Source organism: Rhineura floridana, chromosome 5, assembly GCF_030035675.1.
Source record: "Rhineura floridana isolate rRhiFlo1 chromosome 5, rRhiFlo1.hap2, whole genome shotgun sequence".
Lineage (NCBI taxonomy): Eukaryota > Metazoa > Chordata > Lepidosauria > Squamata > Rhineuridae > Rhineura > Rhineura floridana.
In genome coordinates this window covers 63,414,222-63,435,448 of record NC_084484.1, presented here as the reverse complement: position 1 = coordinate 63,435,448, position 21,227 = coordinate 63,414,222, and the positions used below count along the sequence as shown (strand labels likewise).

Sequence of the window (21,227 nt, the reverse complement as noted above, 5' to 3'; positions counted from 1 at the left end):
GAGCGCGCGCCATCAAAACCTATATTCGACAAGCTTTTTCAGCCAGCCTCCTTCGCTCTTGTACACACTCGTCCCCCGCCGCTGCAAAAGCAGCTTCTATAGAAACCAGAGCCCTTCTCATCAATTCCTCTCTATGGTTTCCCAGAAGGACCTGAAATATCCCGCCTCCGTGCCGCTGATTGGTGAGGATGGATCGGACTGTTGTGATCTGATTGGGCGGAAGAAGAAGTACGGATTTCTCCTCTATCCGGTTTGGTTAGGGATGTGGGGAGGGGGAGAGCCGAGGCGGGGGTAGTAGCTGGAGTGGTGCGGGAGCCTAACAGGATCGCGGAGGCGCCCCCGCCGCTTCCGCGCGGAACCTGCGGGCCGAGGGAGGCTGGCTTGGTGAGTGCGGGGCGATGAAGCTGCGGGAGCAGCAAGCGCTTCTGTCAGATCCCAGTGTCGAGGAGAAAGAGGGGTGGGTGTCTGGAGGCCCCGTAGACTTTCCGCACCCTCTCTCCGGAGCCCGAAAAGGAGGAGGGGAGGGTTACTTGGGCCTCTCCATGTATTCATAGAGGTTGGGAGGCCGGTCAGTTACTATCTCTATTTGGAGGCAGGGGGCGTCCTTGGTCAGTTACTATCTCTATTTGGAGGCAGGGGGCGTCCTTGGGTGACGGGAAGAATACAGGAGAGGCTGGGGCCGAGCTCCCTGCTGGGAAAAGGGGTCTGTTTTCTGGGCATATAGATATAACGCGCACATGCACAGATCCTTGTTCCAAGCAGGAAGCTCTGTCTCCGATCCCCTTTAATTTCTGCTGTCATATATAGTCCGTATCTATCTAAGAAATGGGTGGGCGACACCTGAATGTGGCTTTTCTTTTCGAAGGGTTAGGCCTTTGAGTTTGGGCAGGTTTGCATGTTTGGCGTTTCTAGTGGGGGCTTGTGCGGAAGGGGGATGGGGGGAGATTTTCCGTCTCCTTTTGAAAGGGGCGAAGGCTTTGCGTTTAGGGGTACAAAGGGCTTGGTATGAGCGTGTGTATGTACATGTTTGGGAAGGATCTGCTTGGTTCCCTCTTAGAGAAGAGAGAGAACTCGGATGCATAGTGATTCCTACCCCCCTACCCCCGTCGGTGTTGTTTTTATTCGTTTGTTTTCACATACGGTCTCAAAACAGGAAAGCAGTGAACTGCTACATCGTAGCCTTGTAAGTTGATATCCAAGATTGCAAATCGTTCCCCCTCCCCACAAATCCTACGTTTTTATTTTAGTTGCTGGCTCATAGAAAGTGTGTGCATAAGTACTGAAACAGTAGGCCCGGTTTGTCATGGAAGTTGATCAGTATAGTTAACAGCATATGGGGGAGACACATGAAGAGTTCTTTCTTCTCATCATGTGCGCTGTCTAGCTTCCTCTACTACTGTCTCACATGCTTTTTTATGGGTGTGGAGTGGTGAACGGTTTCAGTTTGTTGGCTTGTATAATCATAGATCAGATCAATTATTTATTTCATGCACCAATTACAAGTCTCAAAGAGAGCAGCAGCACAGGTTTCTGAGAGTATACTGTGGTGCAATGGAGGGGGATGTTTTCCACTTCAGCACTCTTGTAAACAGAGTACTAGTGCTCTTGCTTTCCTGCCTGTGAACCTTCTGTATTTCTCAGATCCAGCCTACTGTAGTGAGATTCCTTTTCATGTAAATAGTTGTTAAGGGAAGATGGAAACCATCTGGGGACTGTGTTTATGACAAAGACGGTTATGTGCAGGTTCTTGCATTGCCTTCAGTAACACACACACGGACACATATATTATGACAGGTTGCCCAGCCAGCTGGAAAGTCTGACTGGAACAGGGAAGATGTCTTCTGAATCTTTTTGTTTGGCTGCTCAGACCCGGTTTGATTCCAAATGGCTGAAGACAGACTTACAGGTAAGAACTCTTTAGCATGTATGATAATAGGCTGTTGTCTGTGTAGTATGATATCCTGTTTTTAAATATAGTACAATCTATTCTGCTAATCAAAAAACATAGCTAGGAGATAGAAATTAACAAGCAAATTGTAAACATACCCACCTGACAATTGTGCAACAGAGGTGAAAGCATACTTTTGTGCCATCAGGTGTATTCACAATTTTATTAAAGCTGGATTGAGTTACATTTAATATTTATGTTATGTGTCTTCAACAGCTAGTTTTTTCCTAAGTAGACAGAAGATATATCTAGTAAGATTACTATAAATAGTTCTGGTCTATTGCTAACTTGATTTAGGCTGCAATCCAGTACACACTTACATGGGAGTAAGTCCCATTGAACCTAATAGAGCTTACTTTTGAATAGATATGTATTGGATTGCAGTCTTATATATAGCAGTTGTATGCTCATCTAGATTGAGGCTAAGAAAATCTGACATAGTTATTAACAGTAGCAAGAGACTAACTAAATAGTAGTCTTATGGGTAATCAGCATCAGAACTGGATAGTCTTAGTGGACCATGAATTTGTGTGAGTCACCAAAGCAGAAATATTTCTTCACTAGAGAGCCTTTTAGGTTTTAGTTGATATTTCTTTAAAAAAGCAAAAATTTGGTTAGGAATCTACACAGGCTGTCATGTTAGAAATGCATGGATTCATGCAACACGAGTACTCTTGCTTAATATATATCCTTTTTTATTTTTGAATTGTTTCATTATATTTACCCATTTAACAGTTGTAGGGTTGTATCCAATGCAGCTGTTCCACTCGCACAGCAGCCTTCTGTTTGCACAAGTGAACTTCACCCTCCGCATCTCTCCCCTGCAGTCCTATGTGCACCCTCAAAATCTGTTCCAGTAGGACCACCTAGAGCAGATTTTGTGGCATATGAAGTGGGGAGAGGAAGGGGAAGTCCCATCCCAGCTTGTTTTAATCTTCAACCGTTAGTGGTTGCTGAGTAAGAGCCAATATAGTTCACTAATTGCTATCATTACATTTAGCAGTAGCATATTTTTCAGATGGAGGACCAGAGGGAGACACTGAATTTCCTTTCTGCTGATGGACATGCTTTGACCTTCTTTTGGCCCTTCCCCATGTGTAATAGCAAGGCACTGAGACTGAAGATTGGGCAGATCCTTTTCTGCTTTTTCTTGGTGCGCTGGGGAATCAAACTCACTTTTGCAATTATGCTTCCTTGTTCTTTGCATTTTTGTCTTACTGGGTAGAGACTGGGACACCTTCAGCAACAGACATATTCCAAAGTAGTAAAGATTGATAAATTGTCAAACAGTCCTTATTGCTTTTTGGTTCCATGGCCCTACTGAGAATGAAAGAGAATTCTTTGGTGCCTTCCATATTTTTGTGTTTTGTAGTGTCCTGATGGTTTACGTGAGCTAAAATGCTTCCCAGGTGAGATGAGGCAAATCCTTTTTCCTTGAGATAATACATTATATATTTCAATAGGGCCTGTTTGTCATCTCATTTGCTGTTTATGAAGGAAAAGACTGTGTGTGAATTTGGAATTAATTTAACTTGAGTGTACTCCAGAAGTGCATTCTAAGTGTATTTGCGCAGAAATGTATGGTGATGATCACAGCACAGATTGCATACTGTTTATAATACTGAGAGAATGCTCGGAATAGTATATAAGTTCTAGCATTGTGTTTACTGAGTGAAGAACTTCTTTTAAAAAATAACAACCCTCAAATAAAATAAATAAAATAAAATAAAATTAAAGGTACACTACAAAAATCAAGAAAGTTAATCAAATATTATTAACATATATAATTTTAGCTGGCTGGATAACTTTTTTTAAAAAACTCTTCTGGTAGGGGTGCAGTCGCAGCAAGGGACTGAAGACTGGCAAATGTAAACTTGTAAAGCGGATACATTGTTTAATGGCAATATGCTTGTTTTCTGATAGGCGCCATTCTAAAAAAATACCCTCTTAAATCTGAAATGCATGCTCTATGCCACCTATAGTGTTTTGTATAAAATGAATGTTTTCCTTTGTGTAATTTTTTTAAAAAAAATTCTCACTGTCATGCTGATGTTTTCTACTTAATGTCCTCAGGCTTCTCTTTTTCTTACTATTCTTCTGCTTCCTTCATTATATCCTGATGCTACTTTGTACATCATATAACTTGTCCTATCCAGACCCATTGTGAGACAGAGTTCTCACAGTGAGTGAATTTTGTGATGTGAGAGTTTAGTAAAAATGGAAGCAAAATCGTTTGGCTAATTGTTTGTGCTGATTATAACAAGTGAAATGAGCTACCCATTTATCACATCTTCTGCCTGTTTGCTAAAGTTGCATGTTGGCAACAGAAGGATTAGTTCAGATTAAAAGCAAGCTTGGACATTGAAACAAATTCCTTCAAATCATACCTAGGGGTTTTTCTTGGATTTTGGTTGAGGTTTCCCTGATTTGTTGAGCTTTTGATACTTTGGCCTCAAGGCAAAGTATTCTGTCTTATCCTATTGTAGTCAAAATCTTACTCATTGCTGTAAGTCAATATTCAATTTTTAATAATTGTTTGTTTAAAATCTTTATTGAGTGAATTGTGACAATTTTTTGTTTTCACAGACTGTTGTACCATGGAGTAGTACCAACATTTATCCCAGTTGGTATCTGTACTGGATTTGAAATTGTTTTTATATATGCAGTTGATTTATATTTGTTTTTATTATGTTGTGTAATCACTTTGAGGTGCTTCATAGAAAGTGATTCATAAATGAAGTTAAATAAATACATTATGTAAATACAATAATAATGCTACTACTAATAATAGTGTGGGAGGCAAAACGTATACTACTGGCAAATAGTAATTGATGAATTAGAAAGATTTCATTGTCACTAGATGATACCAGAGTGGAAATAAACACTGGAAGTGGTGCATTTTTACTGTTACATGATAAATAAACATAATCAGGCATCCAGTTAGAAATACGTAAAGACCAGAAAGACATGACTTGTAGAGATATTTAATTTTGATTAACATTTGGTGAAAGCTTTTACACATGATGGTTGCGACAGATGAATCCATTGAAGTGTCCGGAGCACGGTCTTGTCCTTCATTATTGGATGAGTTTCAGTTGGTGCAGCTTGAGGAAGTGGACAAGGTGCTTGGAATGGTTCGGGCAACCACGTCTGTTCTGGATCCTTGCCCATCTTGGCTAGTGAAAGCTAGCAGGGCTGGGACCACCGGTTGGGCCAAGGAAGTGGTTAATGCCTCCTTGAGGGAGGGCGTAGTCCCTGGTAGCCTCAAGGAGGCAGTAGTGAGACCTCTTTTAAAGAAACCCGCCTTGGACCCAGATAACTTGAACAACTATAGACCGGTGGCGAATGTCCCTTTTTTGGGCAAGGTTTTGGAACGGGTGGTTGCCGGCCAGCTCCAGGCGCTCTTGGATGAAACCGATTATCTAGATCCGTTTCAATCCGGTTTTAGGCCCAGTTTTGGCACCGAAACAGCCTTGGTCGCCCTGTATGATGACCTTTGTCGGGAGAGAGACAGGGGGAGTGTGACTCTGTTGATTCTCCTTGATCTCTCAGCGGCGTTTGATACCATCGACCATGGTATCCTTCTGGGGAGACTCGCGGAGTTGGGTGTTGGGGGCACTGCTTGGCAGTGGTTCCGCTCCTACTTCGCGGACCGTCACCAGAAGGTAGTGCTTGGGGAACATCACTCGACACCATGGACTCTCCATTGTGGAGTCCCTCAGGGGTCGGTCTTGTCCCCCATGCTTTTCAACATCAACATGCAGCCGCTGGGTGCGGTCATCAGGAGTTTTGGAGTGCGTTGCCATCAATATGCTGATGACATGCAGCTCTATTTCTCCTTTTCATCTTCTTCAGGTGAGGCTGTTAATGTACTAAACCACTGCCTGGCCGCGATAATGGACTGGATGAGAGCTAATAAACTGAGACTCAATCCAGACAAGACCGAGACACTGCTGGTGAACGCCTTCCCTGTTCAGATGGTGGATGTTCACCCTGTTCTGGATGGGGTTACACTCCCCCTGAAAGAACAGGTACGTAGTTTGGGGGTTCTTTTCGATTCTTCCTTGTCTCTCGAGGCCCAAGTGGCCTCGGTGGCACGGAATGCATTTTACCAACTTCGTCTGGTAGCCCAACTACGCCCCTATCTGGACAGGGACGACCTCGCCTCCGTTGTTCATGCTCTGGTAACTTCAAGATTGGATTACTGTAATGCGCTCTATGTAGGGCTGCCCTTGAAGACAGTTCGGAAGCTTCAGCTGGTGCAGAACGCGGCTGCCAGACTATTGACGAGGACCAGTCGGTCTTCGCATATAACACCTATTCTGGCGCGTCTGCACTGGCTCCCTATTTGCTTCCGGGCGAGATTCAAGGTGCTGGTTTTGACCTATAAAGCCTTACACAGCGTGGGACCTCAATACCTTGTGGAACGCCTCTCTCGCTATGAACCTACCCGTTCACTTCGTTCAGAATCTAAGGCCCTCCTCCGGGTACCAACTCATCGGGAAGCCCGGAGGGTGGTTACTAGATCTAGGGCCTTTTCTGTGGTGGCCCCTGAGTTGTGGAACAGCCTCCCCGAAGAGGTACGCCTGGTGCCTACACTTCTATTTTTCCGGCGCCAGGTAAAGACCTTTTTATGCTCCCAGGCATTTTAATCTTTTAATTTTCTTAATCTTTCTATTTTTTAATATGTATCCTTCTTAATTTGTGTTGTATTTGTTTTTGTTGTGCTTTCTGTTGTTTGTTTGTACATGTTTTTGTGATTTTTTACCATGATATATTGTATTTTACCTTGTTTGTTCACCGCCCTGAGAGCTATTCTGCTAAGGGCGGTATATAAATTGAAATAATAAATAAAAATAAATAAAATATTGTTTTGGACATATTTGACATGAGATGAGCTTATATAATTTCTTGCATGATATTGCCTTTGGTTAACATCAGTGGCACTGAGTGCTCAAGCCTGAGCTGTTTCTGTTAGTGTAAGGAATTTTCAAATTCTTCAGGACTGTATATTCTGTACCTTCACAGTGCTGTATTTTCAATTAGACTCCAGGTCTAATCTAAGGAATCTAAGAGGGACTGTAGGTCAGTGGCAAAGTATATGCATTGCATCCAGAAAGCCCTGGTTCAGTCCCTGGCAGGTAAAAAGAATGATGGGGTCTCTGGTAGTAAGAGAAGTAGAGCCACTGCCAGTGGAGTAGGCAATACTGGGTTAGGAGGAGAAACAGTTTGACCTATTATAAGAAAGTTTCCTGTGTTCCCCCAGTAAAAGAGTGTTTACTCTGGTTCGTTACTTTTGACAACAAAAAAAGGGTACCACTCTTGCTACTGCTGATGTACAGACAGGCTTACCATGTGATGAGAGTTTCTTTCTTGGTAGGTCTTAAACGACAAGCATTTGAGTGTCTTCCTTATAGCTAGAGTTATAAAAGCCTGCAAAAAAAACCAAAAAAAATTTGGGGAAAAACCACTCCCTTTTTTCCTTGAGAATTTTCAATTTTTTTTTCTAGGTCTTTATTTCACCAGGCTCTGTCTTTGTAAAATATTTATATTTGGGTAAACATACAAATGATAAGAGAATTAATGCTTTACAGTGGAGTCTGAACCATGTCTGCTCAGAAGTAAGTCCTATTCAGAGGGGCTTACTCCTTGGTAAATTGGGTTAAGATTACAGCCTTATTCTCCTGGTCTTCAACTTATTTTCTGCATTCAGTGGGGCATGTGCGAGGCATTGGTCCTTGGAAGTGGCTAGCGACTTGCTCATCACTGCAAAATACCTAATCAATTTCTTTAAGAATGAAGGGGGGGGACAGTGTCCTTGTAATTCTTAAGTCTATAATTATAAGGCCTAACAACAGGGACCAAACTAAAAGCTGAAATTGGCCAGAAATTCTTTACTAGGGGAAGGTGGCAAGTATATTTTAAGCCTGTGGAATGGGATTTTGAAAACCCCATTGAATAAGCTTTACTTAAAAAACTAAACAGAAGATTCCCTGAACAGAAGAAGTCCATGAAAGCCTCACAACTTGGGATGTGTGTAGTGCTAAAAGCATCTAATATGTTTAAAGTTAATAGCTGGCACTTGATTCAGACTTCAGTCTTACGCACACATACTTGGGAGGAAAACTGAAACAGCGGGACTCACTTCAGAGTAAATATCCATAGGATTATGTTACCATTCTGGAATCTTTAGTCTAATGAAGAGGCATCTTGCAGATGACACATTTATTAGGTATATAAGCCATTCCATATATCATTGTAAAGATGGAGGCCATGCTGAAGTTTGTAAATTCTTCAGGAGGCGGTTGCCTCTCTGCTCAACTTGCTTGAGTGCTTCTCCAGATCTTTCCATGCCGTCTTCTCCCCTGAGTTTTTACACATAGTGCCAAAAGAATGGAAGGAGCCAGAAGCTCTATAACTCTAAAGTTGTGATGGAGTCCAGAAATTGGTTTCCAAGTACAATGGAGACTAAGGACACAATCCAACTTGCATTTCTGCTGAACTGAGGGGAGTTGGATGCAGCAGATCTCCAGCGGAAGCTGCTGGGTCCTGGCTCAGCCAGTTACGCCAGCGTTAAGTCCTTCAGCTGGGACTCAGCTGAGACAATGCCTAGGTGAAGCTGGCGTAAGTTGGGTAAGTCCTGAAAAAGGTGAGGGACAAGGTGAGGGGACTTAGGCCACATCCAGCTCATGTTTGGAGCACTCCTGCAGGTTCCAATTCAGGCAAAAAGTTATACCAGGAAAAAGGTCTGTCTAAAAAAAATAAATACAATAGAAGTCAATGGAGAGGGCCTAGTCTCCATTAGGTGTATTTGGGAGAGCAGGCTTTTACTTTCTGGTACCTCTGTGCAACTCCTGGCTGAGCCAGTGTTGAGCCAACCCAGAAGCTCCTGAACAGCAGTTGGATGTGGCAGAACTTTACGCCAGCTTCTCTTGCATAGGCACCACTTATGCTGGCTTCCCCTGAGTTGGATTGCTCTTTAAGGCTACCATCCTATAGGATTTCCCCATCTTAGAGTTCCATGCTTAGCTCCATCGCACAGCCTATGGCGTTCTGGTCGTTTATTTTGTTTTTTAGTTTTAAAGCACCAGTAGCATCCTTGGTTAAATTGGAGAATGCGACACATCTGGCTATATTCCTGGTAGCAAGCAGAACTTGCTTCCAGGTGACCAGATCATTTTACTCACCATGGTTGACCAGGCAACTGGTTAATTACCAGTCTGCTGACGCTTAAAAAAAGTAGTGGTAGTTGCATCATATTTAATGTAGCTGAAGCTGTAACACTTGTATATGTCCCTGAATAAGATAGAGATGCCAGTATACCTGTTACATTACACAGGGGAGTGAACTCTGTCGCTGGCTAATGTAATTACCTGACAGAGATGCATTTTAGACAACCAGATCAGTAGGTAGAAGCTCAGAATGGTGTTTAAAATTGATAAAGATAATTTAAAGGCTAATATGGCAAGAGTCATAGCTAAAAAGGTTTCATTTGAATGGAGTGTGAACAGTTCACTTATCTCAAATTTTATGAGTGCATTTCTATTTTACCAACTGCACTGTTTCCTGCACAAGAAGAAACATGGCTCATACTTCTGAGAACCACTAAGAAGTATAAACCCAAAGCCATGCTAATGCCACTAAGAAATAAGGTGAATAAGCAGGGCTCCATAACAAAATATTGCAGTGTATCCTCTCTCTCTCTCTCTCTCTCTCTCTCTCATCCTCATCGTCTCTCTCTCTCTCCTCTCTATCTCTCTCTCTCTCTCTCTCTCTCTCTCTCTCTCTCTCTCTCTCTCTCTCTCTTCTCTCTCTCTCTCTCTCTCTCTCTCTCTCTCTCTCTCTCTCTCTCTCTCTCTCTCTCTCTGTGTGTGTGTGTGTGTGTGTGTGTGTGTGTGTGTGTGTGTGTGTGTGTGTGTGTGTGTGTGTGTGTGTGTGTGTGTGTGTGTGTGTGTGTGTGTGTGTGTGTGTGTGTGTGTGTGTGTGTGTGTGTGTGTGTGTGTGTGGTGTGTGTGTGTGTGTGTGTGTGTGTGTGTGTGTGTGTGTGTGTGTGTGTGTGTGTGTGTGTGTGTGTGTGTGTGTGTGTGTGTGTGTGTGTGTGTGTGTGTGTGTGTGTGTGTGTGTGTGTGTGTGTGTGTGTGTGAGTGACCTGAGTTTGTGGCTCAGACTTCTGAAAAAACAAGTTACCATCAAAAACAGGAGTCAATGCTCCACCTTGGGTCTTACTTCATATGTAATTTTGAAAAGTTTCTGAACACTTAAAAATGCAACAAGTCTGCATACAAGTCAATGGAGTAGTGTTGTTTGTTAGACTTGTTAGTCACTGGTTACCTGAAGGTAAAAAACCCAGTAATATAATACATTATACCATAGACACAAAACAACCCCCATAATAGCATGAGGCTTCTGCAGCAGTTGAGTGCTTGGTTGGTAGTGGTGGTGGGGACAATTGTTTAGCTGACATTTGCTTCAACCTGAGGGGTATATGATTTGGCCCTGAAGCAGTCCCCTTTCTCAGCACATTGAGAGAATATGAAGGACTCCCCTTTCTCAGTGAGGGAGCAAAAATGAATGGTTCATTCGGAAATACTTCACTCGTGTCTCTCTGTCTCTCTCTCTGGTATGAATGTGCTTGTGTGTGGGTGTGAGAGAGAGTGTATGTGTATTTCCCCTCCCCATCCACTTTGTACCTTTTTTGGGAAGCGGGGAGGACCTTTCAATTATGTGAGCCCCCACCTGCAGACTGAAGTGGTGCAGTTGAGACACAGGTTTAACACCTCATTTGCTGCTTGTGAAAGCAGGCTTAGCTACTGCTACATCTGTCATAACACATTTATTTTTAAATTCTTTGTGTTGCTGAGGTTAGTGGAACATGGATTAATCCTGTGGCATAGGATGACAGCTCAATTCTAAATTAAACTAAATTTTCCTGTAACCTTGTTTTGAGACTTAATAATTTGAGATTCTAAACTTTTTATTAAAAAAGGAAACAACCTCTTAAGTAGGCCCAATTACTTGAAACCTCTTTAGTTGGATTAGTGTTGTATTGTAAGATCAGGCTCTAAAAATGTTAGAATGGTGATGCTTGATACGCTTATTCTCGTTGTAGAAAGCTTTAATGTTCTTTGAGACTGAGAGAAGGTATTTAAATATCAACTGGGCTGGTAACCTCCACTGAGCAAGAAAGTGACCATGCAAGGCAACTTTGATAAATGGGAAGAGTTTTGTTTCTCTTTCAGGTCATCAGAATACCACAAATGACAGAGAAGGTGGGCTGATAATTTTTTCGGATTTATTTGTAAGAGTGGAAACTGCTAGGGCCAATATAAATTTCCTACATGGAATTTTTCTTGTGTGTCAGGCAGGGCTGTGGAGTCGGAGTCGGAAGTAATTTTGGGTGGAGTTGGAGTTGGTAGAAATGTTCCGACTACGGCTTCAAAATAAATTTTGATTCACAGTTTTTTAAAAATATAAATTCAAAATGTCAAAGAAGCTTCCCATGAAATCAACTGTATTTGAGCATTTCACCATAATTCAAAATGGAAAACTTTGTGTGTCAGTGTATGACATAGGACCCAGATGAAGACGAATGCTGTGATGCCAAGATCAGCACATATTCAGGCAGTGATAAAAATGCTTCTACGAGAGCTTCCAATTTAAAAAGACATTTACAGTGCTTTCCAGGGCTGTGGAGTTGGAAGCAATTTTGGGTGGAGTTGGGTGGAGTCGGAGTCGGACAGTAGAAAAATAGAGGAGTTGGAGTCAGAGTTGAAGGTTTGGCGTACCGACTCCATAGCCCTGGTGTCAGGAGTTCTGTGTACCTCATGTTTGTTCTCATGATACATGTGCCCGTTTTGCTACTGTAGTTGCTCTGGAAATCAGTCAGTGGAAGTCATTCATTAGTTTCCTACCATATATGTGCACAATACATGAGATTTGCTGCACATAGATGAAATCTGGGTAACAAATTTGTCGTATGTGCTGTAGAGATGTGAGGGCCTGGAAAAAAGACCTGTTTTTCCCCAAAACATTTTTTTCTGAAAAATTGAAAAAAATGAAAAAAGGATTATGAAATATTTTCTTTTAGAATGATGAATAAAATATTTAAGACAAGGTGTTTGTATATTTACTCCCCCAAAACAATTTTAAAAAACGAAGTACCAGGAAGACTTTTAAGTAAGACCATGTACAGTATCACATCATTACAAGTGCTGTGATTGAGGACAAAAAGTCCTGAGGTGTACAAATCTCAAAATCCAGAGCAAGATATATTTCTGCCTCTAGGAGGCACTGCCATTGACTCAAGAGAAAGATTCAGTGCCTTTGCCTATGGGCTTCCTCTTGATGGCATAATTGGTGGATTTGCTTCTGGTCTCTTGACCAGGACTCAAAGGACTGGGAGTGGAAGAAATTACAGAGCAATGCAAAGAAGTAGAAACTGATAGAGAAAATGAACGAAGTGTTGTAATTTCATGTGGTATTCATTGAGCCTTAGTTCCCCCACCCATTCTTTTTCTCAACTCTTTCTATGGAAATGTGTAGTTTGTCTGCTTGACGCTGTTGAAGACTGGAAGAGACATATTAATTTTCATAATGAATTACAATTTTCTTTATTTTACTTTTTAAAAGATGTTTTTAGATGTTTTATTGCTTGTGTGTTTGCCACCTTGGGCTCCTTTGAGAGGAAGAGCAGGATAGAAATTTAATAACTAAATAAGTAAATAACTATAATGTTGATGGTTTCTTCTGTTTTTATTCTTTTTGCCTGTTCCCCATAAACTGGCAAAACCAAGGAGATGCTGGATTCCTTACAGTTCAGCAGCTTTTGCAACAAAAAATTTAAAAAGTGATTTCAGTTTTCTATTGTTTGAATAAACTGTACTTTAATATATCAAACATGATAATTTTATGGGCAAACGTAGTAATACATAATACATTTTATGTTCTTAAACAACAAAATGAGTTTCAATCTGCAAAGGGTGCTAAAAAATAAATATTGCATATGTTTCAGTTTCCCCCCAAATGTTTGTTTTTTCTGAAAACAGTGGGAAAAAACTTCAACATTTTTAGATATTTTACATCTCTAATGCAGTGGCCCTAATGGGCATTCATGTTGCGCCTTGCCAATATATATATCTAGATTGGATGTACTCGATAGAAGCCATTTATATAGTCATTTTGCTGAGCGAAGCATTAATGTGCTTGAATTTTTGTGATGCTGTTTCAAAGAGAGGTGTGGAATTACATAAACTTTAAATTTCTATAGGTGAATATAGCCATTTGAATTACAGCCAGACTAAGTTTTAAACAGCTGTTTTTATGTCTCTTATTTATTATTTTCTTGCTGTTTTACTGTATTTTATTGTTTGTATTATTGTTAGCCACCTTGAGCGCTGTTTGGTGGAAAGGGATGATACAAATTTAACAAATAATGTTAGTTGCACTTAGATCCCACTGATTTCAATGGAATCTTAAGTTAGTCATGACTAAATCCTATTGATTTGAAGGGGGATCTAAGAGCAATTACTTTTGTCTGGATCTTAACTTCCTAATTTTAAAGAATTGTTCACTGTAGAAATACATGTTGTGAAAACATTCACTTTGGAATCTTTTATATTTTTAACAACTTAATTTTCCAAAGAGCTGTCATAACTATATTTCTGATTTTAAAGTTTCAAATTATTTGAATTCAGTAATAGATGGGTAACACTAGTTTGAGTGTTAAGGATGCTGAGTATTGTTAATAATGCTAGGTATTGTTCATAATGATGGTTGGGGATTGAGGTTTGTATCTAATTGGTGTTGCTCTGCTGATAGAAAGTGTGGAGGAAGGAAGCAATTTCTCCCTGCAGCTCCTCAAAAATTAACTCTGCAGGGTCCTCCAACCTTCTGGAGCAGACTTGGAGGGGGGACGGGGCAGCAGAGGAGACAGAATTACCAAAAATTGCCTCCCTCCTCATTTTGCTGATGGATGTCTTTTGTCAGCAGAGGGACATCAATTGGATAACACCCTTAGTTTCAAAGTAGTGTAGCTACACTGCATCACTACAATACTTTTTATTAAGGTCCCTGAGGCTGCATTCCAAAAAACTACTTTTGATGTCTCTAAGACATGCCCAGTAAGATTTGTGACACTCTTCTTTGAACACAGACCTACATATCATATCAAACCTGCTTCTGAAAGTCTCAGTTTCAAAAGTGGCCTGTTCTGGAACATGGTTGATGGGGAGAGTGCATTCAAGAAACATAAGCCCAAGATGTTCCTGGATGCATAGGATGAGTTGTGCAGTCTAACATTTCAGATTACTTATCTGCAACATTCAGAAGGTACTTTGAGAACTGGAGTAAAAAAAAAATCATGTTTATATGCTGTCACAACTTTTTCCCTCTCTTGCCTTAAAAGCTTGCTTTTACACGAGATGGACTCTGTGGCCTGTGGAATGAGATGGTCAAAGATGGTGAAATTGTATACACTGGAACAGAACTCTCCCAAAATGGTGAAGCATCTCCACGTAAAGGTGGCTTTCATTATATTATGAATCTGTATATAAATGATGGTTCAGTAAAGACAAATGTGCTTAATTTTTCTTGAGGGCTTAATTGCAATTGGTGGTTGCTGATCCAGTCTTCATATAATAGGGCCCCTTCTCAAACTGCCTCAGGTTTTGGTCCATTCCTTTTCTTAAAACCTGGGAAGTGGGCATGGGTGGGTGGGAGGAAGCCTTCAGCAGTGGGGAGGAAATGCAATTTTCAGCAGGTATATGCAAGTTGGTTACAAACTGGAATGTTTAAAACTACTTCCAAAAGTACTTCACGCTGGCTTCTGAAATTCAATGTATGTTAATATATTAGAAATGAGACAACAAATGGTTGCTGTCCGACTTGTACTGACTAAAATATACAAGCAAGTAAGTTATGTACAAAATATGAAATCTGATTAATTGTGGAGTCAAAGTAATAGTTGCATGACTCAGTTTTTGTATTGAGTAGAAACTTTAGCTTTCAGAATGTGGCTTAACAATGGCCTGGTTGAATGTGAACTAGAAGCATGTTGGTGCACGCTGGTCGAAAAGTCCTGTAGCACTCCTCCCCCTCCTCTCCTTCTATTGTACCACAAATGAAACAAGCTAGAATCTGGCTTGTCATGTTGGCCAGACTGGGGCTTGTGGTTTCTTTCTCCCTAACAAACCCTCCATGGCGCAGAGTGGTCAACGGCGGTAACGCAGCCAAAGCTCTGCTCACCACCGGAGTTTGATTCCAACGGAAGGAGGAAGTCGAATCTCTGGTAAAAGGGGTCGAGGTCCACTCAGCCTTCCATCCATCCGTGGTCGGTAAAATGAGCACCCGGCATATGCTGGGGGGTAAAGAAAGGCCAGGGAAGGAGCTGGCAATCCCACCCCATATATACGGTCTGCCTAGTAAACGTCGCAAGACGTCACCCTAAGAGTCGGAAACGACTCGCACTATAAGTGCGGGGACACCTTTACCTTTTAACAAACCACAACCCGTAACCAAGGTTTGTTCTTGGCCTGTTTGGAGGAAGCTAACTATGAGCCTGAGTTTGGACAACATGACAAGACAGACCCTGGTTTGTTTTGTCTCTGACACAGCAGCAGCAAGAGCAGGGGAGGAGCACTGCAGGAACATTTGAGTAGTATACAGTAGCATGCCACTTTTATTAAACCAAAGTTAGTTTTAAAGAATGGTTTAATGTGACATGTGAACTGGGCCAATGGCTACAGGTTTCTAAGTAGAAGATGTCACAGTGTTACCTAGTGAAATGAGCTATAGCGCCCATGGCAGTCAAGTTTCCCTTCTTTGTCTGTGTAATTATAACATTAGAGTGAATCTGAGGACATAAGGTGGCCTTTTTCAATACTGGGGTTTGAGAAATTATTTGATGCTAAAGGGATGGCTTTACAAAAAATGATTTACTCAGTTGCATTTGTGTTCTTTTTTTATTCTGTAGATGAAAGCGCTGAAGGTCAGACTGGATCAAAGAAAGAAGAGCAGAATGACAAAGAGAGGAAAGATGAAGAGGATGCCCCATTACCTACCTATAGAGCCAAATCAATTGTTGAGAGTTGGATTTGGGGCAAGCAGCCAGGTAAGGTCTTTCCGGTTTGCTTTGAATATCGAGTTTAGTGTTCTGTTGCTGTCCAAATATACTTGTCAGCAAGGTCAGTTGTCTTTCTAGCAAAGGCTTGAGATTCTGCTAATAAGTTCTTCTTGGGTCATTTTTAAAAAATCTACATAATTAGGGAATTTTCTGAATATGTACAAACCACTGCTTCATCTTGCTGCTTAGCAGATAGGCAGGTAACCGTGCGAGTTTGCTATTAGAAGGAATAAGTGGGATCTTCAGCAAAATGTTCCATTGTATGCCCACCCCTAACACCCTGGAACAGGAGTCTTATAATCATGTTCAGGCCTTAGAGGAGAGGAGCTTCCTAGGGAAGGAAAAAAGGATGTATCTTTTATTTCTTTCACCCGTTGAGGTCTTTCGCTGTTGCCAGCCCTGAAGCTGAGCATCTTATAGCTATATAGCAGAAGAGTGATGGTTTTAAAGGGCAGGGAAGGGCAAAACTGTCCTTTTTGCTTTCCTTCCTCCTGAAACATCTTTGTGTAGTGAGGCAAGTGGAGTTTTTAGCTTCATGGCGTGCATCCCTCCTAATTCCACCTCATCCACTGTTACTGAGCTGCTTTATTGATAGTCTGTACATGTTCTATTACTTTTTTCCTGTTTCTCTTCAGTTTTCTAAATCTATCTTGCTATCCTTCTGCCCTTGTGTGGTCCAAATTGGAGTCATTTGCATTCAAGCATTTCTCTGATGCTTCTAGGCTTTGGGTGCGGCACCACCAGATACCTAGAGCTACTTCCCGTTCTTTAAACAGCAGCAGTAATTCTCCTCTTTTCCATCTACCTCTGTCATAGTAATGTAAGTGTAAGCTGTTGGTCTAGACAGTGTGGGTTTGTGCAGCCTGTGTATAATCATAGAGTTATTTGCCACCTTGCTATTTTGTAACTTTGCATTTGATGTGTCATGCCCCAAAGTTGTTTTAGCTGCAGACTATCACTTGGGTAATAAATCAATAATTATTCAGTTTAAATCCAAATTGGCACTCAGTTGCCTTTGATAATTCCCCAAAGCTAGACACAGAGCAATGTACTCTGTGGCATTCAGCAAATTCTAGATCAAAAGTCAAGCCTCTGTGGTTACATGGATAAACAAGTGTGTTTGTGTAACTTGTAAATCAGGACTAGTTTAGGCTAATTTCTTGTTCTTCTTTCTCCCTCTACACTGAAATTCAGTTTTCTCCCCCCCCCCCCAAAAAAAAATTTGCATGGGCCTGGGAGTTACTGTCAGGCTGTTTTTTTCTTTTAATTTACATACTTATGGATACCTAAGGAGCCCCCAAATTAGACTGTATGTAGAAATTACTAACTTACTTTTGGTGGTTCTGCTTCATTTCCAAACGTAAAGGTGTTGCCGGAGTTCCCTATAAATATATATGATGAATCTGACTTGTGTTGACCATGTTTACTAAGGTTGGGCCAGTTCTGTCTTACTTGTTTCCATTTCAGAAGGGACGATTTCCATTTTGGAGAACAGTTAGCAAAGCCAAGTCAGTCTCACTTGATGTCTTTGATTTCTTTCTCTCTTTTATCTTGTCTGCCACCCACAGCAAGTGGTTTGTCGCACCTTCTTCCTGATCAGGCCCTTTTCAGAAGTGTTTATGTAGTCTGCTTCTACTACCTGGAAGACTTCATTTGTTTAATAATTTGTTTCCACTCTTTCAATTAGTATGCAGAAGGCAGCTAATATTGAAGTTGTGCAAAGCAATGACTAAATCAATACAAAACAAAAAATTGATGACTGGCTGGCAGTTGGTAGTGATGAGTGATGGCAAAAGGGACAGAGGCAGTCCTTGGTCCCTTCCTCAGCACTGACAGTTGATAGAATAAAACAAAACTGCTTCTTTACACTACTAGACAGAAATCTTGTTGCTCAGCTCTGGGACATGTCAGTCATGACCTAGTTGAGATTCCTGGAGGCATGGAAGCATGATCTTGTTGTCAGGGTGGGATGTCTTAGGATTCTATCTGATAAGGGGCACAGGAGACAAATTGGAGATCAAGGAGCTGGTAAGCCTTGCTGCAAAGAGCACCACTTTACATTCTTGAAAAATGGCCTGAACAATGAACCATTGGAATGTACAAGTCTTGAGCCCTGCTTAATACTACCACCTAAGCCAAACTGTGAGAACTACCTGCCTAAATAACCCTTTATGTTGCTACTTGAAAAACTAATCTTCTACTTCTCTGCAATATAGTTCTTTGGTTTTAATGAGTTCTAAGGGTATCTGTTTTGCACCCATCTTTTATCAAACAGGCTTCGCACGCACGCACGCACGCACGCACGCACGCACGCACGCACGCACGCACGCACGCACGCACGCACGCACGCACGCACGCACGCACGCACGCACGCACGCACGCACGCACGCACGCACGCACGCACGCACGCACGCACGCACGGAGCTCCTACTCGCCAACCCCACCTACCATCACCAAAGTTTCTTCCCCACCACAGGTTACCAGAGCTCCCTTCCTTTCATAGAATAGTAGAGTTGGAAGGGGCCTACAAGGCCATTAATAAATAAAATGCAGGTTTTGTAGCTAGTGCTGTAACTTGAATGGTCTGGATGGAAGTGGGCTGTCTTTAAGCTACATAGTATTTTGGTTTCTCTTGCTGCTGCTAATCACAGTAAATAGCACCAGGAAATCCGTTAAAATGCAGTGCTCACAGTGCTGCAGTTCTCAAAGTAGTTCTGTTGAGACATTGTAAGCAATTATTATAGCAGCTGCAATTATATCATTTAAGGCTTCCTTGAAGCAAATTTTCTAGAAGGTCCCAAGGTTACTAGTACAGTCTATATTTGGTGGATTAAGGCTACACTTAGAAGGGACACTTAGAAGTAAATACTACTAAAATCAGTGGTTTCAAGTGAATGGTTTTTAAAATTTGGGTTCCAGTTAAAAACTGCTTACATATACATATATGGTCACTAAAAGCATAATTTTTCCAATTAAATTATTTTATAGGGAATCTTTTCCTGCCCAGGATAGGATACAGAGTTTTTATTTAAAGTTGCTGATCTGATCTCAGAAGCAGGTATGACTAAAATGATCCCCATTTGACCAAGAATACCTATTAAAGTATTCAAACTAATATATGTTGTTGAATTGAAATTATCCTATTCTCATAATTGCAATTTAAAAAGTCCAAACTCTCTTGCTACCACCAAACCAAATGCAGTGGTTATTTTTTGGCTCTGTTGCTAGGCAATGGGTATCTCTTTAGCTAGATTGCAGGGCCAATCTCATTTCCCTGGCAGCAGAGCCAGATATTGCTGCATGGCAGTAGCAAGGGAGACAATCCTCCATGTTGCTAGAGCCAAAACAACCACAAACTACAACAACAAAACTACAGGTTCTGTGCAGGCTGCCATTAACTATTTAAAGAAATGCTCCCACATTATGTTTAGCGGCATCCTATTTTGATCCATGGTCAAGACAATGAACAAATTATGTATGTAGAACTTCTTCTTAAGATACTTGCTAAAAGTTACATATTCAGTAATTTTTAGTTTTGCATCTTTGATATGTTTTTGTTTTAAAAAAATTAACTGGTGAAAATAATTTGAATTGCTTTGATGGCTGTTAACATTTGAAGGGGTGAAATGTACAAGGTTGACAACCCTATGTGTAGCACACAGGAACTTGGGGTCAGCAATTAATTATTAGGTTGCCATAGTGTGACCCGTTCATTTTCTTCACTTCTTAAAAATAATGTTGAGGCTGCTTGATCTATGTTGTTCATGCAGTTCTGCTTTGAAAATGATGGCTCTAGGCTGCAAGACTTCTTCAGCAGCTTCATTCTGCAGACATTACTTTTGTAGATCTCTACCTTCATTAGTTAAAGTTTCAGAAGAATTGTTCTGACATTTCACTGAAGGTGAATATCTTTCATACTGTTATCAAGCCTGCATGTGTCCCTAGTCCTAGGTTAAGTGAACTGGAGGATTACATGTGTTACTATGGACGTGTGATATTTTGAATGTTTAATCTGGAGTTTATTGCATGCCGTGAGGCATGTAAAATGCATGAAAAATGACTTTATGGCTTGAAATTGTCAAATGCAATGTTTACGGAAGGGTAAAATGGTTAGTTCAAATAGAGAGATTAACGCAGGCTATCTAACCCATGTTGTGTGGACCAATAGCTTATACTTGTGATGACAGGGCAGAAATAGATGAAGGGTTACTGTATAAGGAGCAGAGAGTTGTGCTAGGGATCCGGTGGGCTGAACTGGAAACCTAAACACACCAGCTGTTCTAGACCAATATTGTGAGGTGTAGAGTTGCTTAAAAATATGGATGGGTTACTTAGGATTAAGTGAGATGCTGCGTAATGTTTGTCAGATAGCAAGTGTTTCCAGGGTCAAATTAGATGAGACAGGGTCTCCTGACTCTTTTTAATTTATTTTAAAAAAAGCTGGGAGGGGGGAGGAGAAGAAAGAGCTTGGATTGGACTTGGATCTGGACCCTGATACTGGAGGAGGAGAAATTTGACGTGTCCCTTCCAACCAATGCCATTTCCCTGAGATAAATTGACCCCCTGCTGCTTTTTGCTCTGTTGAAGTAAGTAGGATATTTGCCCCTATGTATTTTCCCAGACAGCAACTAGAGGGTGACTTAATCAGGAAAATGGCCTGTTAACTAGTTTGGTCATAAATTCTCCCCAAGATTGAATGAGAACAGTTCTTAATTATTACAGATCTAGTTTCACCCTGGAAGTATTTGCTATAGGACAAAGAATAATTTTTCATTTAGTAAGAAAAAAATGAATGGTCTGATAGTTCCAATGTCTCCCTAATAAAATGTTTGAGATAATAGTGTCTGGGGACCAGAGGCTGAAGACTCTTTAAGAACCACTTCTATTAAGGGCCTGTAAAAAACCTTGATCCTTCTACCTGCCCAGTTTTTTAGCCTCCTAGATACTAGTAGGTTCAGTTTTCAACCGGTGTTCATATATTAAATGAAGAATCCCATTTGGTTTCTTTTTTGTCATCTCTTCGTTTTAAATTTAAATTACGAATATGTGTAGTTTGCAATCTTGGGTGCTGTTCTGCAGCTTTTAAAAGTTGCTTTGAAAGTAACAGAAAGCTTAAGGTTAATAATATCAGTACATAAAATGCAAGTAATGTTTCTTGTC

At 41.0% G+C, this 21,227-nt stretch overlaps 1 protein-coding gene across 6 annotated transcripts in view; it reads left to right on the top strand.

The window, feature by feature from the left end:
* Positions 1-271: 271 nt before the first annotated feature.
* Positions 272-21,227, top strand: part of HERC2 (HECT and RLD domain containing E3 ubiquitin protein ligase 2) — a 179,306-nt gene continuing 158,350 nt past the window's right edge. For 5 of the 6 annotated variants that reach the window (XM_061626959.1, XM_061626958.1, XM_061626957.1 and 2 more), the window contains exons 1-4: positions 272-384; positions 1,795-1,906; positions 14,352-14,466; positions 15,918-16,055. In XM_061626959.1, the coding sequence (XP_061482943.1) occupies positions 1,835-1,906; positions 14,352-14,466; positions 15,918-16,055 (325 nt within the window). In that variant the 5' untranslated portion in view covers positions 272-384; positions 1,795-1,834. The remainder of the gene's footprint in view (positions 385-1,794; positions 1,907-14,351; positions 14,467-15,917; positions 16,056-21,227) is intronic. The other variant, XM_061626960.1, reaches the window with a different exon arrangement.